This window comes from Ailuropoda melanoleuca, chromosome 8 (genome assembly GCF_002007445.2).
Source record: "Ailuropoda melanoleuca isolate Jingjing chromosome 8, ASM200744v2, whole genome shotgun sequence".
Taxonomy (NCBI): domain Eukaryota; kingdom Metazoa; phylum Chordata; class Mammalia; order Carnivora; family Ursidae; genus Ailuropoda; species Ailuropoda melanoleuca.
This window is the reverse complement of record NC_048225.1, coordinates 54,700,428-54,721,388: the sequence shown is the minus strand read 5'-3', so window position 1 is coordinate 54,721,388 and position 20,961 is coordinate 54,700,428. Positions and strand designations below refer to the sequence as shown.

The 20,961-nt window shown below is 40.6% G+C and overlaps 1 protein-coding gene across 3 annotated transcripts in view; it reads left to right on the top strand.

Moving 5' to 3' along the window:
- Window positions 1-20,961, top strand: part of MRPL48 (mitochondrial ribosomal protein L48) — a 54,430-nt gene that overhangs the window by 31,213 nt on the left and 2,256 nt on the right. For all 3 annotated transcript variants that reach the window (XM_034666360.1, XM_002915316.4, XM_034666359.1), the window contains exons 5-6: window positions 9,354-9,523; window positions 18,859-18,961. In XM_034666360.1, coding sequence (XP_034522251.1) covers window positions 9,354-9,523; window positions 18,859-18,961 — 273 coding nt within the window. The remainder of the gene's footprint in view (window positions 1-9,353; window positions 9,524-18,858; window positions 18,962-20,961) is intronic.

Here is a 20,961-nt window from a genome sequence, read left to right as displayed (position 1 = left end):
GTGTCTGTCATTTATGACACCTGTTTCGTTTGTTGTAACACCCATAGATGGATTAGCTCCCACAGCCACAAGTCTGTGAGGAGACTGTGGCATCGTTCCCAGAAAAATCAGCAGATCAAAATCACTTTATGGTGACAGTCCTAGCTTCCTGGGAACGGAAAGATCGGTTTTTGCAGTGACTGTAGGGCTAGACATGGATTATAGGACTGACTTAGTGAAGTTGTTTTAGATTAGCATCCATGTTTTTCCTCAAGTCTATCTCCTGTAACTCACTGAAAAGAAAAACTGTTATTGAGCATCTGCTATGTGCCAGGCACCGTGTGAGCACAAATGATGCGTAGGGGAATGGGACACAGTCTTTTCCTACCAAAAGCATACAGTGGGCTAGGAAAAATAGTGCTCAAAAATGTAACTAACTACACGTGGTAAGTGCTTTACTAGGGGAGTGAACTTAAATATCAAGAGAACAAACTTAAGGAAGCAATTCTCCCTGAATGGGTTGAGGAAGGTGTTGTGGAGGTCACCTCAACAAACATTTACTAAATGTCGCCTGCATTCACTGAATATGTAAAGTGAACTGACCTTTGGAGTATCCAGCTGCTTGGGGTACACTGGGAAACACTGGGGCTGTAAAGAACATAAAAGAGTTCCCCAGAACCTTTCCAGACACAGAGAGTGATTCCTGTGATGACCTCATTCAGCCTATACCATTAGAGCGCCCTGGTCTCCAGCCCACCAGTCTCATTCTGCCCGTTCTGCTGAGTTACAACTATGTAAGGGAGTCATGTTTGATAAGAATAATAGTAGTGACCCCTTTCCATTTTCAAAGTGCTTTCACATCCCTTATCTCAGTGCCTCTTAAGCCATATACCCTTGGAACAGTGGTGATCCTAGAGCTGAACCTCTCCTCAAGTTTATTTTATTTTATTTTTTAAAAATTTTATTTATTTATTTGACACAGAGAGAGACAGCCAGCGAGAGAGGGAACACAAGCAGGGGGAGTGGGAGAGGAAGAAGCAGGCTCCCAGCGGAGGAGCCTGATGTGGGGCTCGATCCCATAACGCCGGGATCACGCCCTGAGCTGAAGGCAGATGCTTAACCGCTGTGCCACCCAGGCGCCCCTCTCCTCAGGTTTATTAAGGGCAATCTTCCACATTTTAGAAAGATATTAAGTTAATGGATAGACTTTTCTAAGTTTCAGGTTTTTCTCCCATCAGTTTTACTTGATGAAAACAAATACAAACAGAGAGACTCAGATATGTTTTCTTATATTTTGAGATGTAGAGAACTCCATTTATATTGTATAACCATGTTTTCTACTAGTGAAGTCATTCTTGTTGTATATGATGAAAGTATACTGATGAGTATTTTATGGTGTTTCACAGAGAGAAACATGATTTTGTTAGACCCTTTGCAACCAACAAATTTGAAAACGATGCCATTTGATTTATCACCATCCTGTGAGATAGGGTAGAAAAGGAAATGGATTGAGGGGCATAAATGATCTCTCTCTGACATGTCTAGTGAATGATGGAACCAGAGCTGGAGTTCAGTTCAGTTCAACTCAACATTTAATGTGGAGAAATAGAGAAATGAATGAGTTGCAGTACCTTCTTATAGGACTTGAGATGGTAGTTTGGCTGCCATCAGAGAGGCCCGCTTAATCAAGGGGCGTAAACAAAGATAGAAGCTTATTTCTCTTTCACATAAAAGTATAAGTAGATATTCCAGTTTTTGGCTTTGCCACATTTACCGTACTGCTTCTCTTTCACAGTTTTGAGATGGCTGCTCCCTCTTCAGCCGTCTTGTCCACATTCCATCGAGCAGGATGGAGAAAGGGGAAGTAGTGTGCATAAGCTCTTACCTCACCGGCCAGAACTTAGTCACATAACCATACCTAGCTGCAAGATTGTTTGGGAAATGTAAGTTTTAGAACTTAGTCACATAACCATACCTAGCTGCAAGATTGTTTGGGAAATGTAAGTTTTATTATGAATGGTCATACACCCAGCTAAAATACAGCAGTTCTGCTATTTTTTTTTTACTTTGATTTCTTTAATGATTCTTTCATGAGTAAAGTTTGCCATCCATATTTGCGTTTCAGCAGTTATGTGATTAATGGAAAAAAGGGGAATAGATATTGAGAAAACTGGCAGGCTCTGCACACTTTCCTTAAAAGGAAAGGCTGAGGTTAAGAGAAACGTTTTGGAATTCGGCATACCTGAATTAAAGATTCAGCTCTGATGATTACTAGCTCTGTGTCCTTGGGTACCTTCCCTAACTTTTCCAAGCCACAGTTTCCTTGACTTTATATAGAAATTATATTTCCCAGTGTTGTTGTGAGAAGTAGATTAAGAGAATTTTAAGAACTTAGCACAGCATCTGAAACATAGAGCCCGTAGGTGGTGTTGATGGTGATGATAGCCAATAGTCTTTTTCTTCACAATTCCATAGCGTTCTATTTTCCTCCCTCAAAACATGCATCTCTTTATAATTACTTGTTCTCTATATGCCTTTCCTGAGAGACTGTAAACATTAAGTATCAGAGACAATGGCTGTCTTCTTTCCTATCATATCCCTAATCTTAACCCTGATCTTGCTCATCACTAGCAGTCAGTATCTGTTGCATAAACGCATCCAGGTGATTGAGAGTGATGTATCTGGAGTAGGGTTTGCTATGGGAACACAGAAGAGTGGTACCTAACTCAGGCTGAGAAATCAGGGAAGGCTTCTTGGATGAGCATGAGCTGAGTCTTAAAAATAAATAGGAGTTGCTCACATTAAGCATGTGGGGTGAAGAGTCAAAGTTGGCTCTGCAAGGAGGGGGAACCTTTTGGGTGGAGGTAGGGAGACACTGACCCTGGAGATGCAATTGGGAAACTTTTAGCAGTTTTTTAATCCTGAAGTTTAAGTTTGGTACTAGGGGATGAGGGACCATCAAACCTGAGAAGTAGGCAGGTCTAGATCAACCCTTTTTAAAAGATACTGAGTTATAAACACAGGCACTTGACTTATGAAGTAATGACTATCTACCCTTAAGTGTCTCTGCTTACTGCCCTTTCAGCTGCACCCACCTAAGGCGGTCACTTTTGGGTTCCCGCTGGGGAGTTAAGCATCGTGGTGCCACAAGGTAGCTTGTGTTGAACTTGGCCATGGGAGGTGGGCTGCTCTTTATGGTTAAATTGAGATTTGTTCTTTCATGTGAGTCTCCTCTCTCTCTCTCTGAACTGTAATATAAATTCCTTGAGGCCTGGGACTGTTTCTTTGGTGTCTTTCCTGAGTGGTTGAATCAGCACTTTGCATAAGTGTTTCATTCTGTAAAGCGTGCCAATGGGATACCAGGATCACGATTACCTCCAATTTATAGTAATACTAATGTCCTGTTTGTGTACATTGCTCAGACTTTTCTAAAGATACCATTTATTGAGTGACTGCTATGTACCAAATGCCATAACTACAATGTGCCAGGCTTTAAAAGCATTATTCCATTTTAAAGTATTATAGTACACTTATCACAATGAGCACTGGGTAATATTTAGAATTGTTGAATCACTATAATGTACACCTGAAACTAATATAACACTGTATGTTGACTATATTGGAATTGAAATAAAAAAACTTAATAAAAAATAAAGTAAAAAATAAAAACATTATTCCATTTATAGTATTATAAATAGTATATTTTATTTAATCCTCAGATATCCTAGCTATTAAAGACCCTGTTTGAGGACTCTAAGACTCAGAGAGATTAAATGACTTGTCTAAATGGCTAGTAATTTCCAGAGCCAACATTTGAACCAAGGGTGGTCAGAGTCCATCTGATGTCTATGCTGTTTCCATTTCATATAAATTTACTATTTCAAGCTTCACAAGAATGTTAGGTGTTACAGGGGAAGAAACTGACACGTAGAGAGGTCATTCAATGTCATTTAGTGACTAAGCAGACAGGCTTTAAGTCGGCTTTCCTTTGGCTTCCATCTAAGTATGGTGCTCTGTGCAGTACAAGGCTGTGCCTTGTGGTCATGCCGGTCAGGGCCAGGCCTTCTGTCTGGTGATGTCTCCCGAGAGCGCCACGCTGAGTTATAGGCACTTGATTTCTGTGTACCTAATAGCTCATTATGGACTGTTCAGAGTACCATCATCAGATCATTCAGGTCCCCGGGTGTCAGTTTTTAAATTTTCATCACCAGAAGTTCTGGAAGCTACATATGCTGCAGGCATATTTGCCTTTTCATTTGAAGATTAGGATGATACTGTTCCTTCCCAATTTTCCCACTGTGGAGAATGCCACCTATGGTGACGGGCAGACACTATCACTTCTACAGAATCTAGAGGAGAGAGCCTGGGCTTGGGGCCACAGACCCAGCTTCCAGCCATGGCTAGACATAAAGTGGTTACCTTTGCCATTTCCTTACTATTGTGACTGCAAACAAGTCACTTCCCCCTTCTGGGTTTCAACTTTCCCCTTGGGTAAAATTAGGGAGGGAAAGAAGGAGAGACTATATTATCTCTAGGAGCCCTTGCAGTTGTAGCAGGCTGAGTCTAATCCTTTTTTCTGCTCTTTCCCAGCAGTTTCCCAGTAACCCTGGGCAAGTAATGTGCTTCCATAGGACCTCAGTTTTCTCTCTGTAAAGTAGGGATAATAATATGGACATTTCTTTACAAAAATGGTTTATTAATTTATCCCCTGGCCTATTTGGAGGATCATAGTGCAGTCCCACAGGGATCTAAGAATGGCCACTCTGGGCCATCACACACTGAATCCAGGTCAGTCACAGGAGTGCCAAAGTTTGATGGTGGACAGTAGTCCATAGTCCCCGCCGCCTTTCTCCTAGCTTTCCTTCCTTTCCTGCCTGATTCTCCTCCATATGCAGTCAGGGTGGCCTTCTCCAAACACAGTTCTAGTCACATACATGCTTTGCACAGATATCTTTAATAACTCCCCATGGTGGTTATAAGGGCATGAACTCAGGCAGTAGGGATAGAAAGGAGGGAAGGGATATGAGAAAGACTGTACAGGTAAAATTATAGGAACTGGTGACTGGTATTATAAGCAGCCAAGCTCTTGCTGGCTATGCTGGCCCTGGCTCAGAACCGAAATACAATGTCACAATGGGCTCCTGATAATGTGGAGAGGTCCAGGCATATCTAGGCCAACACAGAAAAGCAAGTGAGATGCCAAGAGGGATACTGGAATCCGCTTTTTTTGCTTTGTTTTGTTCCTCTAAAGCAACACCTTTGAAGAGCCCTGGCATTTTCCCTGGTTATAAAAGCCTCCTAAAGGCTTTAGAGAGGCTCCTCCCCTCTCTGCTGGAAAATTTTAGCAGCTCCCCATTGCATTCCAATGTTAGCATTCTTCACAGCTCTGACTGCAGTGCTGAATGTCTTGATGAGAAGTCTGGATTGCTGCATTTGGCCACGGAGCATGGTAGGCTCTGAAAAAGAGAGAGCCAAGCCCTTGTTCTTTGATAGTTGGTCTCTAGAGGTTTGGCTTCTCACTCATAGCAAAATCTAGGACCCTTGGGGGGGCCACCACTGTTAAGAACTTTAGCAATGAGAAACTATAAGAGACCATATACTTAATAAAGGAGTGGGGAAGATATTCATCATAAAGATAAGAAATGCAGAAACTATAAAGACTATAAAAAGTTTTGCAATGCAGAGGCTGCAGTTGGGGGTTGGAAGGTCTGGGTTTTAGTTCCTAGGATCTGTCTTGTCTGGTTGTGTCACTCTGGGAGACATGTTTGATCTTTCTGGGCTTCATATTCTTCCCTGGCAAAGATGAAGAACTGGGACAAAATAATCTCTAAATGCTGTCCAGTTCTAAGATTCTAAAATTGTGATTCATTGCATGTTTTCTGTTTGCCAGTTCCTGTGCTAGATAGGAACATAAAAATGAAAATAGCAGTAGGGGTGCCTGGATGGCTCAGTTGGTTGGGTGTCTTCCTTTGGCTCAAGTGGTGATCCCGGGGTCCTGGGGTTGGGCCCCGCATTGGGCTCCCTGCTTGGTGGGGAGCCTGCTTCTCCCTCTCCCTCTGCCTGCCACTTCCGCTGCTTGTGCTCTGTCTCTTTCTCTCTGTCAAATAAATAAATATAGTCTTAAAAAAAAAAGAACATGTTTCTTTTTAAAAAATGAAAATAGAAATAAAAGTTAATACATAGAGTAATTATGTGACACGGACTGTATAAGCCACTTTACATAGTGTTTTGTTCAGTTCTCAGAACATCCCTGTGAGACCGGGTCTGTTGTTGGTATTACCGGTCTTGTGAAAGGACCATTTCTTGGTCCTCCTCCTGCTCCCCTAGATTGGGCCTCTGCTGTCTTAGACTGACCTAAGGAGCAGTGATGGGAGAGAACCATTTCAGGTGCTCTGCCAGGAACATTCTTCTGTGGCAACCACTAGAATGTTGGCTGTTAGATAGGAGTGACTTAAGACATGTAAATAGAGAGGCACCTGGGTGGCTCAGTCGGTTAAGCGTCTGCCTTCAGCTCAGGTCATGATCCCAGGGTCCTGAGATCGAGCCCCACATTGGGTTCCTTGCTTGGCAGGGAGCCTGCTTCTCCCTCTGCCTGCTGCTCCCCCTGCTGGTGCTCTCTCTCTCTCTGTCAAATTAATAAATAAAAAATCTTAAAAAAAATAAATAAAAATAGGTTTTTTGCCCTTTTTCTTAAAAGAACTATTTCTACCAAATAACAAGACTTATTATAAGTCTCCAATAAGCAGGGCATGTGGTATTAGCTCAAGGATAGACAAAGAGCCCAAAGGAACAGAATAAAGAGGACAGAAACTGATCCACATATCTGTGGGCACTTATATGACAAAGGTGACACTACCATGCAATGGTGCTAATGGTGCTAAGTCAACTGGACTGGATGATCATGTGAATAAAAATGATTCTTTCACATCATACACCAACATCACTTAAAAATGGATTGTAGATCTAAATGTAAGTGTTAAAATAGTCATACTACTAGAAGATAACATGAGAATATCTTAAGATCACGAAGATTTCTTAAACAGGACACAAAAATCACTATAATCGTACAAGAATGAATAAATTGAACTACATTAAAAATAAGAACTTCTGCTTATCAGGATGCACCATGAAAAAATGAAGAGGGAAGCTACAGGGAAGAAGAAGATATTTGCAGCACATATATTTAACAAAGGATCATATCTAGAATATAGAAAGAATCTCTACAAATCAGTAAGAGAAAGGCAGACAACCCATCTAAAAAATGGGCAAAATACTTGAATAGGCAGGTTACAAAAGAGAGTATCCAATGGAAAGGTGCTCAGGCTCAACTGACTTAAAGGAACTGCAAGTTGAAACCTGAATTCATTGTCACTTCATACCAAACAGTAGGGCTAAAACAGACCAGAATACTTGACTACAGTAAGTTTTGTGTTGGCAAGAATGTAGAGCACATAGAACTCTCATTAATTCTGGTGGGAGACTAAACCGGAAACATCTCTGTAAAACTGTTTTAGAGTACTTATTAAAGACGAATATATGCATGCTCTCTAAGTCAGTAGTTCAGGTTCTAGGTATATCCCTAATAGCAATGCATACACGTGTTCACTGAAAGATACGGACAAGAACATGGGGAGCAGTACTATTTGTTATGGCCCCACAGTAGAAACAACAACCCAAATTTTCATCAACTGTAAAAAAAAGATAAATAAATTGTTGCATATTCATACAATAGACTACTAGAGCAATGAGAAAGAAAGAACTGTTGTTTCAGCTAATACATGATGAATCCTGAAAATATAATGAATGAAAGAAACAAGACATAAAAGAGAACATAGTGTATCACTCCATTTTCATGAGTTCTTTTTTGTTTTTTAAAGATTTTATTTATATATTTGATAGAGATAGAGACAGCCAGCGAGAGAGGGAACACAAGCAGGGGGAGTGGGAGAGGAAGAAGCAGGCTTATAGCAGAGGAGCCTGATGTGGGGCTCGATCACACAACGCCGGGATCACGCCCTGAGCCGAAGGCAGACGCTTAACGGCTGTGCAACCCAGGCGCCCCTACTTCTCAATTCTTAAAAGGAAGACTAAATGATTGCAGAATTTCAAAGCTAGGAGGGCTGGAAGAGATCTAATGATGAGTTTCCTTGCAATTGATTTCTTTAAGATACTGATAAAAGCTAAGAATTCTTCCAGAAAAATATGCACACATGTAAAATTTTGCATATAAATTTTGGGGTTGATAGACCACTTAAAATCCCTCACTGGGTTCTAGATTAAGAATCTCTTATCTAGCATAACCTCACCAATTTGAGAAAATTGGGAAGCTGAGGACCAGGGAGGGTGTGAGTCTCTTAAGTTAATTGCATAAGATAGTCACTTGTATTTGTGTTAAAGTAATGCCAGCAATATTCCCTCTCCTTTTGTTGGCTGATAGCAGCCCAGACTGGCAAGGGAAGCTACCCATTCCTTCCCAGGGGAACTTCAGTTTGAAAGTAAGTCATAACAAGACAAGAAACAACAAATGTTGGAGAGGATGTGGAGAAAGGGGATCCCTCTTACACTGTTGGTGGGGATGCCAGTTGGTATAGCCACTTTGGAAAACAGTGTGGAGGTCCCTTAAAAAGCTAAAAATAGAGCTACCCTATGATCTAGCAATTGCACTACTGGGTATTTGTCCCAAAGATACCGATGTAGTGAAGAGAAGGGCCATATGCACTCCAATGTTCACAGCAGCATTGCCTACAGTAACTAAATTGTGGAAGGAGTGGAGATGCCCTTCAACAGATGAATGGATTAAGAAGATGTGGTCCATATATACAATGGAATATTACTCAGCGGTCAGAAAGAACGATTACCCAACATTGGTAGCAACATGGATGGGACTGGAGGAGATTATGCTAAGTGAAATAAGTCAAGCAGAGAAAGAATTATCATATGATTTCACTCATTTATGAAACATAAGAAATAAGAGGAAGACCGGTAGGAGAAGGAAGGGAAGAATGAAGCGGGGGTAAACAGAAGGGGGGATGAACCACGAGAGACTATGGACTCTGGGAAACAAACTGAGGGCTTCAACTGGGGGATTGGGATAGGCTGGTGATGGGTATTAAGGAGGGCACGTACTGCATGGTGCACTGGGTGTTATACGCAAATAATGAATCATGGAACACTACATCAAAAACTAAGGATGTACTGTATGGTGACTAACATAACATAATAAAAATTATTAAAAAAAAAAGTAAGGTCATAAGAGAAAAATGGTAAACAAACTGATTTTGAAAGATTGATTTCTTTGATATCAAGATGGGATGATTAGAATTTTTTGTATAATACTTTGATTTATTTTCTTTCTCCTTTTGTTTTCTGTTCAGCCCAAGAAGAAGAAAGGAAAAGTGGAATTGAGACCCATTAATTTGGGGACAGATTATGAATATGGGGTTTTAAATATTCACCTGACTGCATACGACATGGCCCTGGCAGAGAGTTATGCCCAGTATGTTCACAACCTCTGCAACCATCTCTCCCTTAAAGTTGAGGAAAGGTATGAAGGATGCCTTTGCATGGGGTGTTCTTGGTGTGAGTAGCATGCTCTGCTTTGTCATTGTTGTTAAATGAGGTTTTGAGACATAATTTATATTTAGTAAAATTCGCCCTTATTAGGCATATAGTTTTCCACGATCAGAATATAGAACAGTTCCATTAACCCCCAAATTTCCCCAATGCCCAGGTGTAGTCATATCCCTGGCAACCAACAATTGTTTTTCTGTCCTATTGTTTTAAGTTTCCAGAACATCATGTAAATGGAATCATACAGTGTGTAGCTTTTTGTGTCTGGCCTCTTTCACTTAGCATAATGTGTTTAAGATTCTTCCATGTTTTTGGAACTATTTTATTGCTGAGTAGTACTCCATTAAGTGGTGGACCTTAATTGTCTTATCTATTCACCAGTTGAAGTACATTTCCATTGCTTCCGGTTTATTGGTGATTATGAATCAAGCTGTCATAAGCATTCTCATGTATGTTTTGTGGGGCATATATCTTTTCTTCTGGATAGCCTCCTAAGCCTGAGATTTGGGGGTTGTATGGTGACTGTATCTTTAACTTTATAAAAAACTGACATCTGTTTTCCAAAGTGGCTGCACCATTTTGTTATCCCACTGACAATGTATGAAAGTTACAGTAATTCCTTTTCCTGGTCAGCGCTTGGTATTGTCAATTTTTTTTCTAGAGCTATTCTAATAGATATATAGTGGTATCTAATAGTTTTTAATTTTCATATCCCTAGTAAATAATGATTTTGAATATCTTTTCATATGCTTATTTGCCTTCTGTGTATCTGCTTTGATGACTTGTCCAAATCTTTTGTCCATTTTTAAAATTGGGTTGTTTGTTCTCTTATTATTGAATTATGAAAATTCTTTTATCTATTTTTGGATACCAGTTTTTTTTCAGTATGTGTTTGCAAATATTTTCTCCCTGTTTTTGACTTAATTTTGTCATCTTCTTAGCTGAGTTCTTTGGAGGGCAGACTTCTTTTAAGTTTTATCATTCATGTTTTTGGTGTTATATCTAAGACAACTTTGTCTAACTCAAGATCACAAAGATATTCCTCTAGAGGTTTTATAGTTTTAGGTTTTGCATTTAGGTCCATGATCCAGTTTTAGTTTTTTTAGGTTTTTTTTCCTTTTTTTTTTTGTATATGGTATGAGATATGGGTCAAAGTTCTTTTTTTTTTCTTCATATAAATATCCAGTTGTTCCAGCACCATTTTTTTTTAAAGATTTTATTTATTTATTTGAGAGAGAACACGAGAGGGGGGAGGGTCAGAGGGAGAAGCAGACTGACTCCCCTGCTGAGCAGGGAGCCCGATTTGGGACTCAGATCCCATGACTCCAGGATGGTGACCTGAGCAGAAGGCAGTCACCTAACCAACTGAGCCACGCAGGCGCCCCACCAGCACCATTTTTTAAAAAGATTTTCTATCTTTATCAAATTGTCTTAGCACTTTTTGAAAGTCAACCAACCATGTTTATGTGGGTCTATTTCTGGACTCTATTCTGTTATGGTGATTTACGTATCTACACTTATACCAATACCACACTGTCTTGATCACTGTAGCTTGATTACTGAAACTACAACTTTGTTCTTTTTTTTGAAATTATATTGGCTATTCTAGGTGCTTTGGCTTTCTATAAAAATTTTAGAATTAGTTTGATTTCTACATAAAGGAACCTGATGGAATTTTATTGGGATTATGTTGAATCTGTAGGTCAGTTTGAAGAGAATTGACATTGCTTTTGATTCCCCTGATCCATTAAAAAGGCATATCTCCCCATTTATTTAGGGTTTCTTTGCCTGCTCTGCTTTTCATTTGCTTGAATTTGCTGGAAAACTGTGGGGGAGGAGAACTAACACTTACTGGCTACCTACTCCAATCCAGGCACTTTACATATCTTATCTCAGTGTTTCAGAAAGTGTGGGATGCCCTGTAGTTTGCTTTAAATAAAAATTAAATCACATGGTGAGAAATTTCTTCCCTTTTTAACTCTCATTCAACCTGATTATGTCAAGGAGAATTCTTTGTGTGGTTCTGGTACGTCCTTAACGCCACTCTAGCACTTCCTAATCTTCATTAACAGAGGAGGGACCTCAGACTCAGAGTCTTTGGCTAGCATAGTATCTAGCTGGAATTTTACAATATTTTGTTTTCTTTTCGTTGTACTTTTTTTTAAAGTAAGCTCCAGGCCCAGTGTGGGGCTTGAACGCACGACCCTGAGATCAAGTCGTGTGTTCTACCGACTGAGCCAGCCAGCCACCCCCATTGTACTTAAAAAAAAAAAAATTTATCTTGATGGCAGCTGATACTAGTCTTCCATTTATAATAGTGATATAAACTCAGGCTTATTGAGATATAATTTACATTTAGTAAAATTCATCTTTTTAGTGAACAGTTTTCTATGAGTTTTCACAAATGCACACAGTAAATATCATCATACTCAAGATATAAAACATTTACACTATCCCAAGAAGTTCCCTCCTGCCTTTGTAGTTAATCCCTCTCCTTACCCCCAGTCCCTCACAACTACTGATCTGTTTTCTATAGTCTTGACTTTTCCAGGATTCGATGTAAGTGGAATTATACAGTATTTTTCCTTTTGAGTCTGGCTTCTTTCATTTAGGATAGTGTATTTGAGACTCACTTCTGTTGTTGCCTGTATCAAGTAGTTTGTTCCGTTTTGTTGCTGATTAGCATTTCATTGATTGGATATATGTTTGTTTATCCATTCAATGGTTGAAGGACATTTGTGTTATTTCCAGTTTTTGACAGTTATAAATAAAGCCACAATAAACATGTACAGGTTTTTGTGAGAATGTAAGTTTTCATTTCTCTGTGTGATTGCTGGGTCGAATGGTTAAGTGCGGTGGATATTTAAATTTATAAGAAACTGCCAAATTTTTTTTCCGAAGTGGCTACATATACTGTTTTCTTTCGCATCAGCAACATGTATTCCAGTTGCTGTACAGAAAGTTTGTTTTTTAAATTTACTTTTTAAGTGAATTGATTAAAAAAAATATTTAATAAGTAATCATTTGGGTGGTTTGTCACTGTGGCAAGGTAATACATGGCACAATATGTGGATATGGCAAAAGTTACACTTTCTTACTCATTAGATACCAGTATATTCCCATTTTACAGATGAGGAAATCAAGGCTCACAAAGCCCCAAATACACAGAACCAATAAGTGGCCTAGATTTAACCCATTTCTGTCTGAATCCAGTATTTTTAAGTATATGGGGTCTTATTTTAAGTCCTTAAGCTAAATTTGAACTTTTAAACCTTTATAGCTTAGTGTAACTGTGCTAAACATGCTGTCTAGAAGATTGGATGATAAGCTGTGACTGTAGCTCGCACAGCTGATAGTACTTCAATTGTTTTAGGACTAAAGATGTGCTTTATCTTTTTCTGATGCCCCAGAGAGTTGGTTGCTCTTTCAGCACTTGACACACACTTCTGTCATGTCACTTAGTGCTCTGGGCTGTAATAATCTATTCATGTGTCAGCTCCTCTCCCCACTGACTACTGGGAACTGTGTTCTTTTTTATTTCTTTAGCATCTAACGTAAGACCTGCCACATGGGAGACATTAAACCATCGTTGAAAGAATGACAGGTTCTTGACTATGACTGCATAATCCAGTTGTGTGGTATACCTGGTATACATTTCCTAAAGTTTAATGAAAGTGCTTTAATTAAAATCAATTAAAAAACTACTGATTGAGCCTTTTCCCGCCATGTGGTAGATATTGTACTAGCTAGACATGTGCCTGGAGGAGTCTAAGGAGAGTGTCCCTGATTTCAGGGACTCTGTGTGTGTGTGTGTGTGTGTGTGTATACAGCATAATGTGCAAGGTGGTAAATGAAGGATAAAGTGCAATGTCAGTTCAAGGAGGCTGAATAGCATAAAAATTTAGAGCAGTGCTTCCTCAAAGTGCCACTCTGCAAAGATATCAGAAGCTTATGCCAAAATGTACATTAGTGCTTTGCTTCCTTTGTCAAGAAAGTCTCACTATTGAAAAAAAAAAGTCTGCTGAATTAAATAGTATATTTAGTGACTGTTGCCTGCTTCTTACCTTGTCACGGACTGACAACAAGCAGTATGTTCACCAGCAGCTTGTCTGTGGACCATACTTTGAGTAACAAATGGTTATGAGTACAGGCTCTGGAATCAAACTGCCTATTTCTAGTTCTAGTTCTACCAGGTAGTGGCAACATGACCTTGGTAAATTCTGAACTTCAGTTTCCACATCTATATAATGGTGATGATAGTTTTCTTATTCCTTTAAGTTCTGAAAATTAAGTAAGACAGTATATGATAGCACGTAGCAGAGAGACTGGAACATTGCAAATGCCCTGTAAATAATATTGTTATTAATAATTAATGAGAAGGGTTTTTTTGTTTTGTTTTTTTAGCTGGTAGGGATCAGGAGTAGCTTTTATGGTGGCAAAGAAGCATTAAATGTCGTTTACAGAATATTATCATATCTACAGTCGGTCAGCTCCCTGGAATAGTGATTTAAATTTTCAGAAGGACTTCTTAAAAGGTGCCGTTTTTAAAACCTGGCTGTGGAAAGCTCTGGCTTCATTTAGGTAAAGGCAGGAAGGCAGTAGCATTTGTCGAGCACCTACTATCAGCCAACTACTCTGGCTTTTTTTGTATAATGTGATGAATTCAAACAAGCACCTTGCACACATTCACAAATCAAAACGCTGACCCTGTAGCCAGACTGCTGGGTTTTTCTTTCGTTCTGCAGCATTCTTCTTGCGTGGCGTTGGGCACTTTACTTACACTCTGTGTCTTGGTTTCCTCATCTGTAAAATGAAGTTGCTAAAAGTTCCTGCCTGCAAAGGCTATAGTGAAAATTAAGGGAGGGGGCGGCTGAGTGGCTCAGTCCTTAAGCGTCTGCTTTCAGCTCAGGGCGTGATCCCAGTGTCCTGGGATCGAGCCTCACATCAAGCCCCACATCGAGCCCCACATCAAGCCCCACATCGGGCTCCTTGCTCTGCTGGGAGACTGCTTCTTCCTCTCCCACTCCCCGTGCTTGTGTTCCCTCTCTCGCTGACTGTCTCTCTCTCTCTGTCAAATAAATAAATAAAATCTTAAAAAAAAATTAAGGGAGATAATATATTAAAGTGCTTACAACTGTTCCCAGCAACAATTGGCTGCTATTATTATTATTAATTATTATTAATATAATAGAAGCTTGCCTGTGGTCATACATCTAATAAATGGCAAGGTCTGGATTTGAATCCACTTTTTTTCAAATTCTCAATTCTTCATAATTGGTTCTCCACACAGCTTTCACTGTGATCTTTCTAGAATGAAAATATGATCATGTTACTACCATGCTGAAAATCTTTCTATGGCTTCCCATTCCTTTAGGATCAAAATTAAAGTTCCTCACATGGCTTGCTAGGTGCCCTATAGCCTGGGATTGCTTCTCTGGCCTTAACTCATATTTCCCCTTTCCTCTTCCTCTCCCTTCAATTAACATGGGCTTTGTTTTTATCCCTTTCCACCTCAAACATATGCTTGCTCTCTAAAGCTTAGAATACTCTTCACCTTTACGTAACTAACCCCTACTTCTTTCTTAGGCTTCATATTGGATGTCACTTCTTCAGAGAACCTCATTAAATTAGGTCTTTATGTTACATATTTAGGAGAAGTAAAGATTATATAATTTCCCTTTCACAGCGCTCATTCTTTGCCCTCATAATTACTTGACTATTACCGGTCTTCCTTCTTAGACTCTAAGATCTATAAGGCAAGGATTGTTTCTGTCTTCATTAACAGTTTAACCCTAAGAGCTTGCCCGGTACCTGACACATAGTGAGCACTGAATAAATATTCACTGACTTGGATTGAGTTCCAGTAGTCATGGACATGATTCTTAGAACAGCGGAATGAATGATGTGCTGCTTTTTGCCTCTTTTCTGCTCTCTGCTCCAAATAGCACAGGGCATGAGAGATGTTCGTTTTCAGCTGCTCATGGCCCTGTATTGATTGAGGTTTTCAGACCATCGTATTGTTAGGCATTCTTGCTGCCCAGCTTTTCAGAGATGAAATGATTTTCTTTTCTTCTGATTTTCGTTTCATCATGATCCATTTTTCCTCTGGGAGTGCCAGGTAGGGCTCTGACCTTGAGATGGAATTGGGCAGGGGAGTGGTGTGCTGGCTTTTGTTCTATAAATGGTCTGCACTGCTGCAGCTGTAACTCACCCAGGAGGGGAGAGGAGGAAGCCTAGCCGGCAGGTCTCTTAATTTGCCTGCCTCCCTTGCTGAGCAGCTGCCTGGAGATGGAAATCTTACTCATCTGGGAGCAGCTTCCAAGCCTGAAGCTGATCTAGGCTCCTGTGCTTTGTGGAGAGTAAAAGCATCGCTCAGCGTCATTTTCTGTAAGGCTACTCTTTCTCTCTCTGTTTTTTTTTTTTCTTTTTCTGGAAGTCCACTTACATTGTTTAAAATGGAGGTACAGGGGCGCCTGGGTGGCTCAGTTGGTTAAGCGTCCGACACTTGATTTTGGCTCAGATTGTGGTCTGGGGTCATGAGATGGAGCCCTGCATGGGTCTCCATGCTCAGCACTCAGTGGGGGAGTGTGCTTGAGACTCTCTCTCACTCTCTCTCCCCCTCTCTCTGACCTTCCCCACCCCCCCCATGCATGTGCATGCTCTGTCTCTCTCTCTCAAAAATAAATAAATAAATCTTTAAAAAAGTAAAATGGAGATATAATTAATATTTAGTAGAGCCCACAGATTCTTTTTTTTTTTAAGATTTTATTTATTTGTGAGAGAGAGAGAGAGAGAAAACATAAGCAGAGGAGTGGCAGGCTCCCCACTGAGCAAGAAGCCAGATATGGGACTCAATCCGAGGACCCTGGGATCATGACCTTAGCCAAAGGCAGACGCTTAACCGACTGAGCCACTCAGGTGTCCCAAGTCCACAGATTCTAAGTTCCCTAGCACCCCAGCAGGAACCCTTGTGTCCTGTTCCAGGTAGTACTCCCAGGAGGTAGCATTATTATTATTGATTTTTGACATCAAGTTATTTCATTTCTTCCCTTCTGTTTTTCCTGTCTGATCATCCAAGTAATGTTTATTGCAGAAAATTTGTAAAGTACAGAAAAGTGTAGACACTAAAGAAAAATTACCTATATTCTTAACTACTTAAAGGCCTATTCTACCTTGAAATGAACAGAGTTCCCAGTATTTCTTTATCAAACTATGTCTGGCTTTTCTGTTCCCTTTGAGGGCCTCTCGTGCCTTTGTAGAGAACTTCACTTTTTGGAATGCTCTCCAGGCAAACACCTATGTGTTTATTCTTAACATCTTGATAAAAGCCTATCTCACCTGTGAAGTCTTCCCTGAGCCCCTCTTCTCTGAGCCCCTCTTCTCTCTCTTGTCACTGTAATATTCAGTACATGCCTATTACTGCCTTTGTCTTACTGTAGTGAAGATGTTTGCCTCTCTAAAACATTCTTAGCAAGCTCCTTTAAAGCATAGGCTGCATATTGCCCACCAGCCTGCCTAGGACAGAACAAGCTTTCAGTAAATGTTTGTTGAATGAATGAATGAGTGAACGAACAAATCAATGACGTCTTGCTAAAGTAAGTGGTGAAGAATAAAATGCATGCTCAGTGACAGGAATGGACAACTCCCACTTTAGTCAGTCAGTCTTATCTGCAGAAGGTCAAGAAGGAAAAATAGTGTTTTAGAGTGCTTTTTACTTTCCTGAAAGCTTTACATAGTTATTTTATTTGCTATTCCATAACAAGTCTATGAATGTGTCCTTATTTATATAGGGAAGTTATTACCAAATTTGAATTGGAAGAGGAGGTCAGAGAGATTGTGCTGGAAAGTGGGAAGGAATGTTATTTAGGGAGGTTACCTGGAAGAGCTTGTAATACCTAACATTTACTGTTTGTAAGAGCAAGGGCACTGGCGTCTGTAGGCATATTATGCCAGGCAAATTGCTTATGTAATCTCATTTAATTATTGCAACAACCTTATGAACTAGGTATTATCCTTATTATCTCCATTTTGTAGCTGAAGAATCTGAGACTCAGAAGCTGAATTAATTCGTCCAGGGTTAAATAGGTGTTAAGTGGCAGAGCCAATATTTAAATCCAGGACGGACTGTTGTGTCTCTGATCTATTTTCATTATTGCCATTATTCATTTTGTAGAGGGCCTTGCACCTTGCTATCAATTGATGAACCTTCGTGTGACATGAAAATTCAGGAATTCTACTGTCGTTATTTCATTTATCTTCATTTTGGTGAACTTTTTGATAAGACAAACACAGCACTAGTACCACATTTCTGTGTAGCCGGGGATCCTATCTCATCACCATGCCTGATCTTCACACGTCTATTGATATAGACCTAGATTGTAGTCCTCTTTATTCTGGAAGAACCTGAGGCCCAGAGAGACATGTAACTTGCTTTAGTAAATATTGCTAGTAAGCCACAGGGCCAAGATTTGACCTCCACTCCAGTGTTCTTTTCACTGCTAGGAAGCTGATCAGAGCAAGCACAGTCTCTACAATAGTATTTCTCAAGCTAGGGACATTTAACAATGTCTGGAGACCATTTTTTTTTTAAAGATTTTATTTATTTACTTGGGAGAGAGACAGAGAGAGCAAGAGCAGGGGAAGGGGCAGAGGGAGGGGAAGAAGCAGCCTCCCCACTGAGTGCATAACCCGAGGCAGGTCCAACCCCAGGACCCTGCGATCATGACCTGAGCTGAAGTCAGACACTTAACCGACTGAGCCACCCAGGCGCCCCTGGGGGTAATTTGTATACTTACCACTTCAGAGGGTACTACTGGCATCTTGTGGGTAGAGATTAGGAATACATAGGCCAGCCCCCCACAACAAAGAATTATTTGGTCTAAAATGTTAATAGTGCTGAGGTTGAGAAGTCTTGCTCTTTGAGAACAGTTGGGTTTCATGCCTCATTTCTCCAGAAGAGGTAAAACATGCTAGGTGAACCTCCAAAGTGATGACATTGATTCTTTTAGAATTGGATTTTCTTTAGTAGCAGCAAATAAGTTATTAACCACCAGATTTTATTCAGTGTTGTGTCAGGCAAGAACTAGGGATGCAGAAAGGCATTGGACATGGCCTGTCCCCTCAGGGAGCTTAGAGGCTTCTGGAGAAGGTTTAGGAGGAGCTGGTTACCTCCCCCCTGGCTGCAGACGAAGAGCCCTAGATTCCAGGAACTACTGCATTGCAGCAGTGGCTCCTCAGGGACTCTCCTGACGGAAGTGGCGCTGCCGATCTAAGGGAGCCTTCTTCATAGCCCACGCTTCCTTCCCACAGCTATGCTATGCCCACCAAAACCATGGAGGTGTTGCGGCTACAGGACCAAGGCCGGAAAATGCTCCTGGACTCAGTTCTTAGCATCCATGAACGAGTGGTTCAGGTAGGTGCTGTGGGAGAACCTTGAAATGTATTTGCTTCTCCCGGTTCTTCTTCCCCTTTTTTCTCCTATCATGTCCTTCTCTTCCTCTTGGCTGCCCCTTGAATGATGATGTTCTTTAGGGCTTAGTTCTTGATCCCTCTGTCTCTCCTTATGGAATACCTTCCCTCTATGCAGTCTCATTCATTCCCCTGGCCTCAGTGACCATCATTATGTTCTGACAACCCCCCGACACGTATCTCCCAGTCCTGATGGGTTATATACTGATAACCTCTAGCTATACATCTCCAGTCCTGACCTTTTCGTCGAGCTTCAAACCTGATATCCACTTGTTTACTGGACTTCTCTACTGGCATATTCCACAGGTGTCTTATACTCAGCGTATATAAAACTAATTGTAGGGGCGCCTGGGTGGCTCAGTCGTTAAGCGTCTGCCTTTGGCTCAGGGCGTGATCCCAGAGTCCTGGGATCGAGCCCCACATCAGGCTCCTCCGCTGGGAGCCTGCTTCTGCCTCTCCCACTCCCTCTGTGTTCCCTCTCTCGCTGGCTGTCTCTCTCTCCATCAAATAAATAAAATCTTAAAAAAAAAAAACTAATTGTAGAAGATCTGACATTTTTCTTTTTCTATAATCCTCCCCACCTTTGAGCCTAATGTTTAACCCTCTTTGTCCTCTGGTATTCATTCATTCACCAAATTCTGTAGCTTCACCCCTAAAAATCTTTCAGATCCATCCACTTTGCTTTACCCTCTTACCAGTGTGATCATGTCATTTTCCTGCTGAGAGCAAAACTCCTCAGTGGCTTCCCTTTAAATCTAGCCATGGTTTCTGTTGTTTTACTGCAGAGATGGATGGGTGACAACCACACTACCATGAGGGTGCCCAGAGTTATTAAAAATTCACACTTAATATGACCCCTTTTTATAACAGCTTTATTGAGAATTTTATTCAAATATAATTTATCCTTTTAAAGTGTAAAATTAAACGGGTTTTAATATATTCACAGTTGTGCAGCCATCACCACAATCAATTTTTTTTTAAATGTTTTTTTATATTTTTANTTAAAGTGTAAAATTAAACGGGTTTTAATATATTCACAGTTGTGCAGCCATCACCACAATCAATTTTTTTTTTAAATGTTTTTTTATATTTTTATATTTTTTTATTTTTTTTTAAAGATTTTATTTATTTATTCGACAGAGATAGAGACAGCCAGCGAGAGAGGGAACACAAGCAGGGGGAGTGGGAGAGGAAGAAGCAGGCTCACAGTGGAGGAGCCTGATGTGGGGCTCGAACCCATATCGCTGGGATCACGCCCTGAGCTGAAGGCAGACGCTTAACCGCTGTGCCACCCAGGCGCCCCACCACAATCAATTTTTGAACAATTTCATCACCCCAAAAAGAAACTACCCATTTACAGTCACTCCTCTTTCCCCATTCCGCTAGCTCCTGACAACCACTAATCTCTTTCTGCCTCATGGTTTTACCTTTTCGGGACATTTAAATGGAATTGTGTAATATATGGCCTTTTACGTCTCACTTCCTCCACTTAGCATGTTTTCAGGGTTTATCCATGTTGTAGCATGTGTCAGTGCTTCACTCTCTTTCATTGACAAATAATACTCTAACATATGGACATCACCCCTTTTAGATCCACTCAAGAAGTGTATCAGCAAGATATGAAGGGAATGTTAGGGTAGTACACCTTACATCTATGCTAACTTTAAAAATAATTAAGTACTGGGGTGCCTGGGTGACTCAGTCGGTTAAATGCTAAGCTCTTGACCTCAGCTTGCGTCTTGATCTCGGGGTTGTGAGTTTAAGCCCTGCATCTGGCTCCACGCTGAGTGTGGAGCCTACTTTTTTTTTTTTTTAAGACTTTATTTATTTATTTGAGAGAGAGAGTGTGTGTGTACATGTAGCGGGAGGGGCAGAGGGAGAGGGAGAAGCAAACTCCCTAATGAGCAGGGAGCCCGCCCGCCGGGATGGGGCTTGATTTCAGGA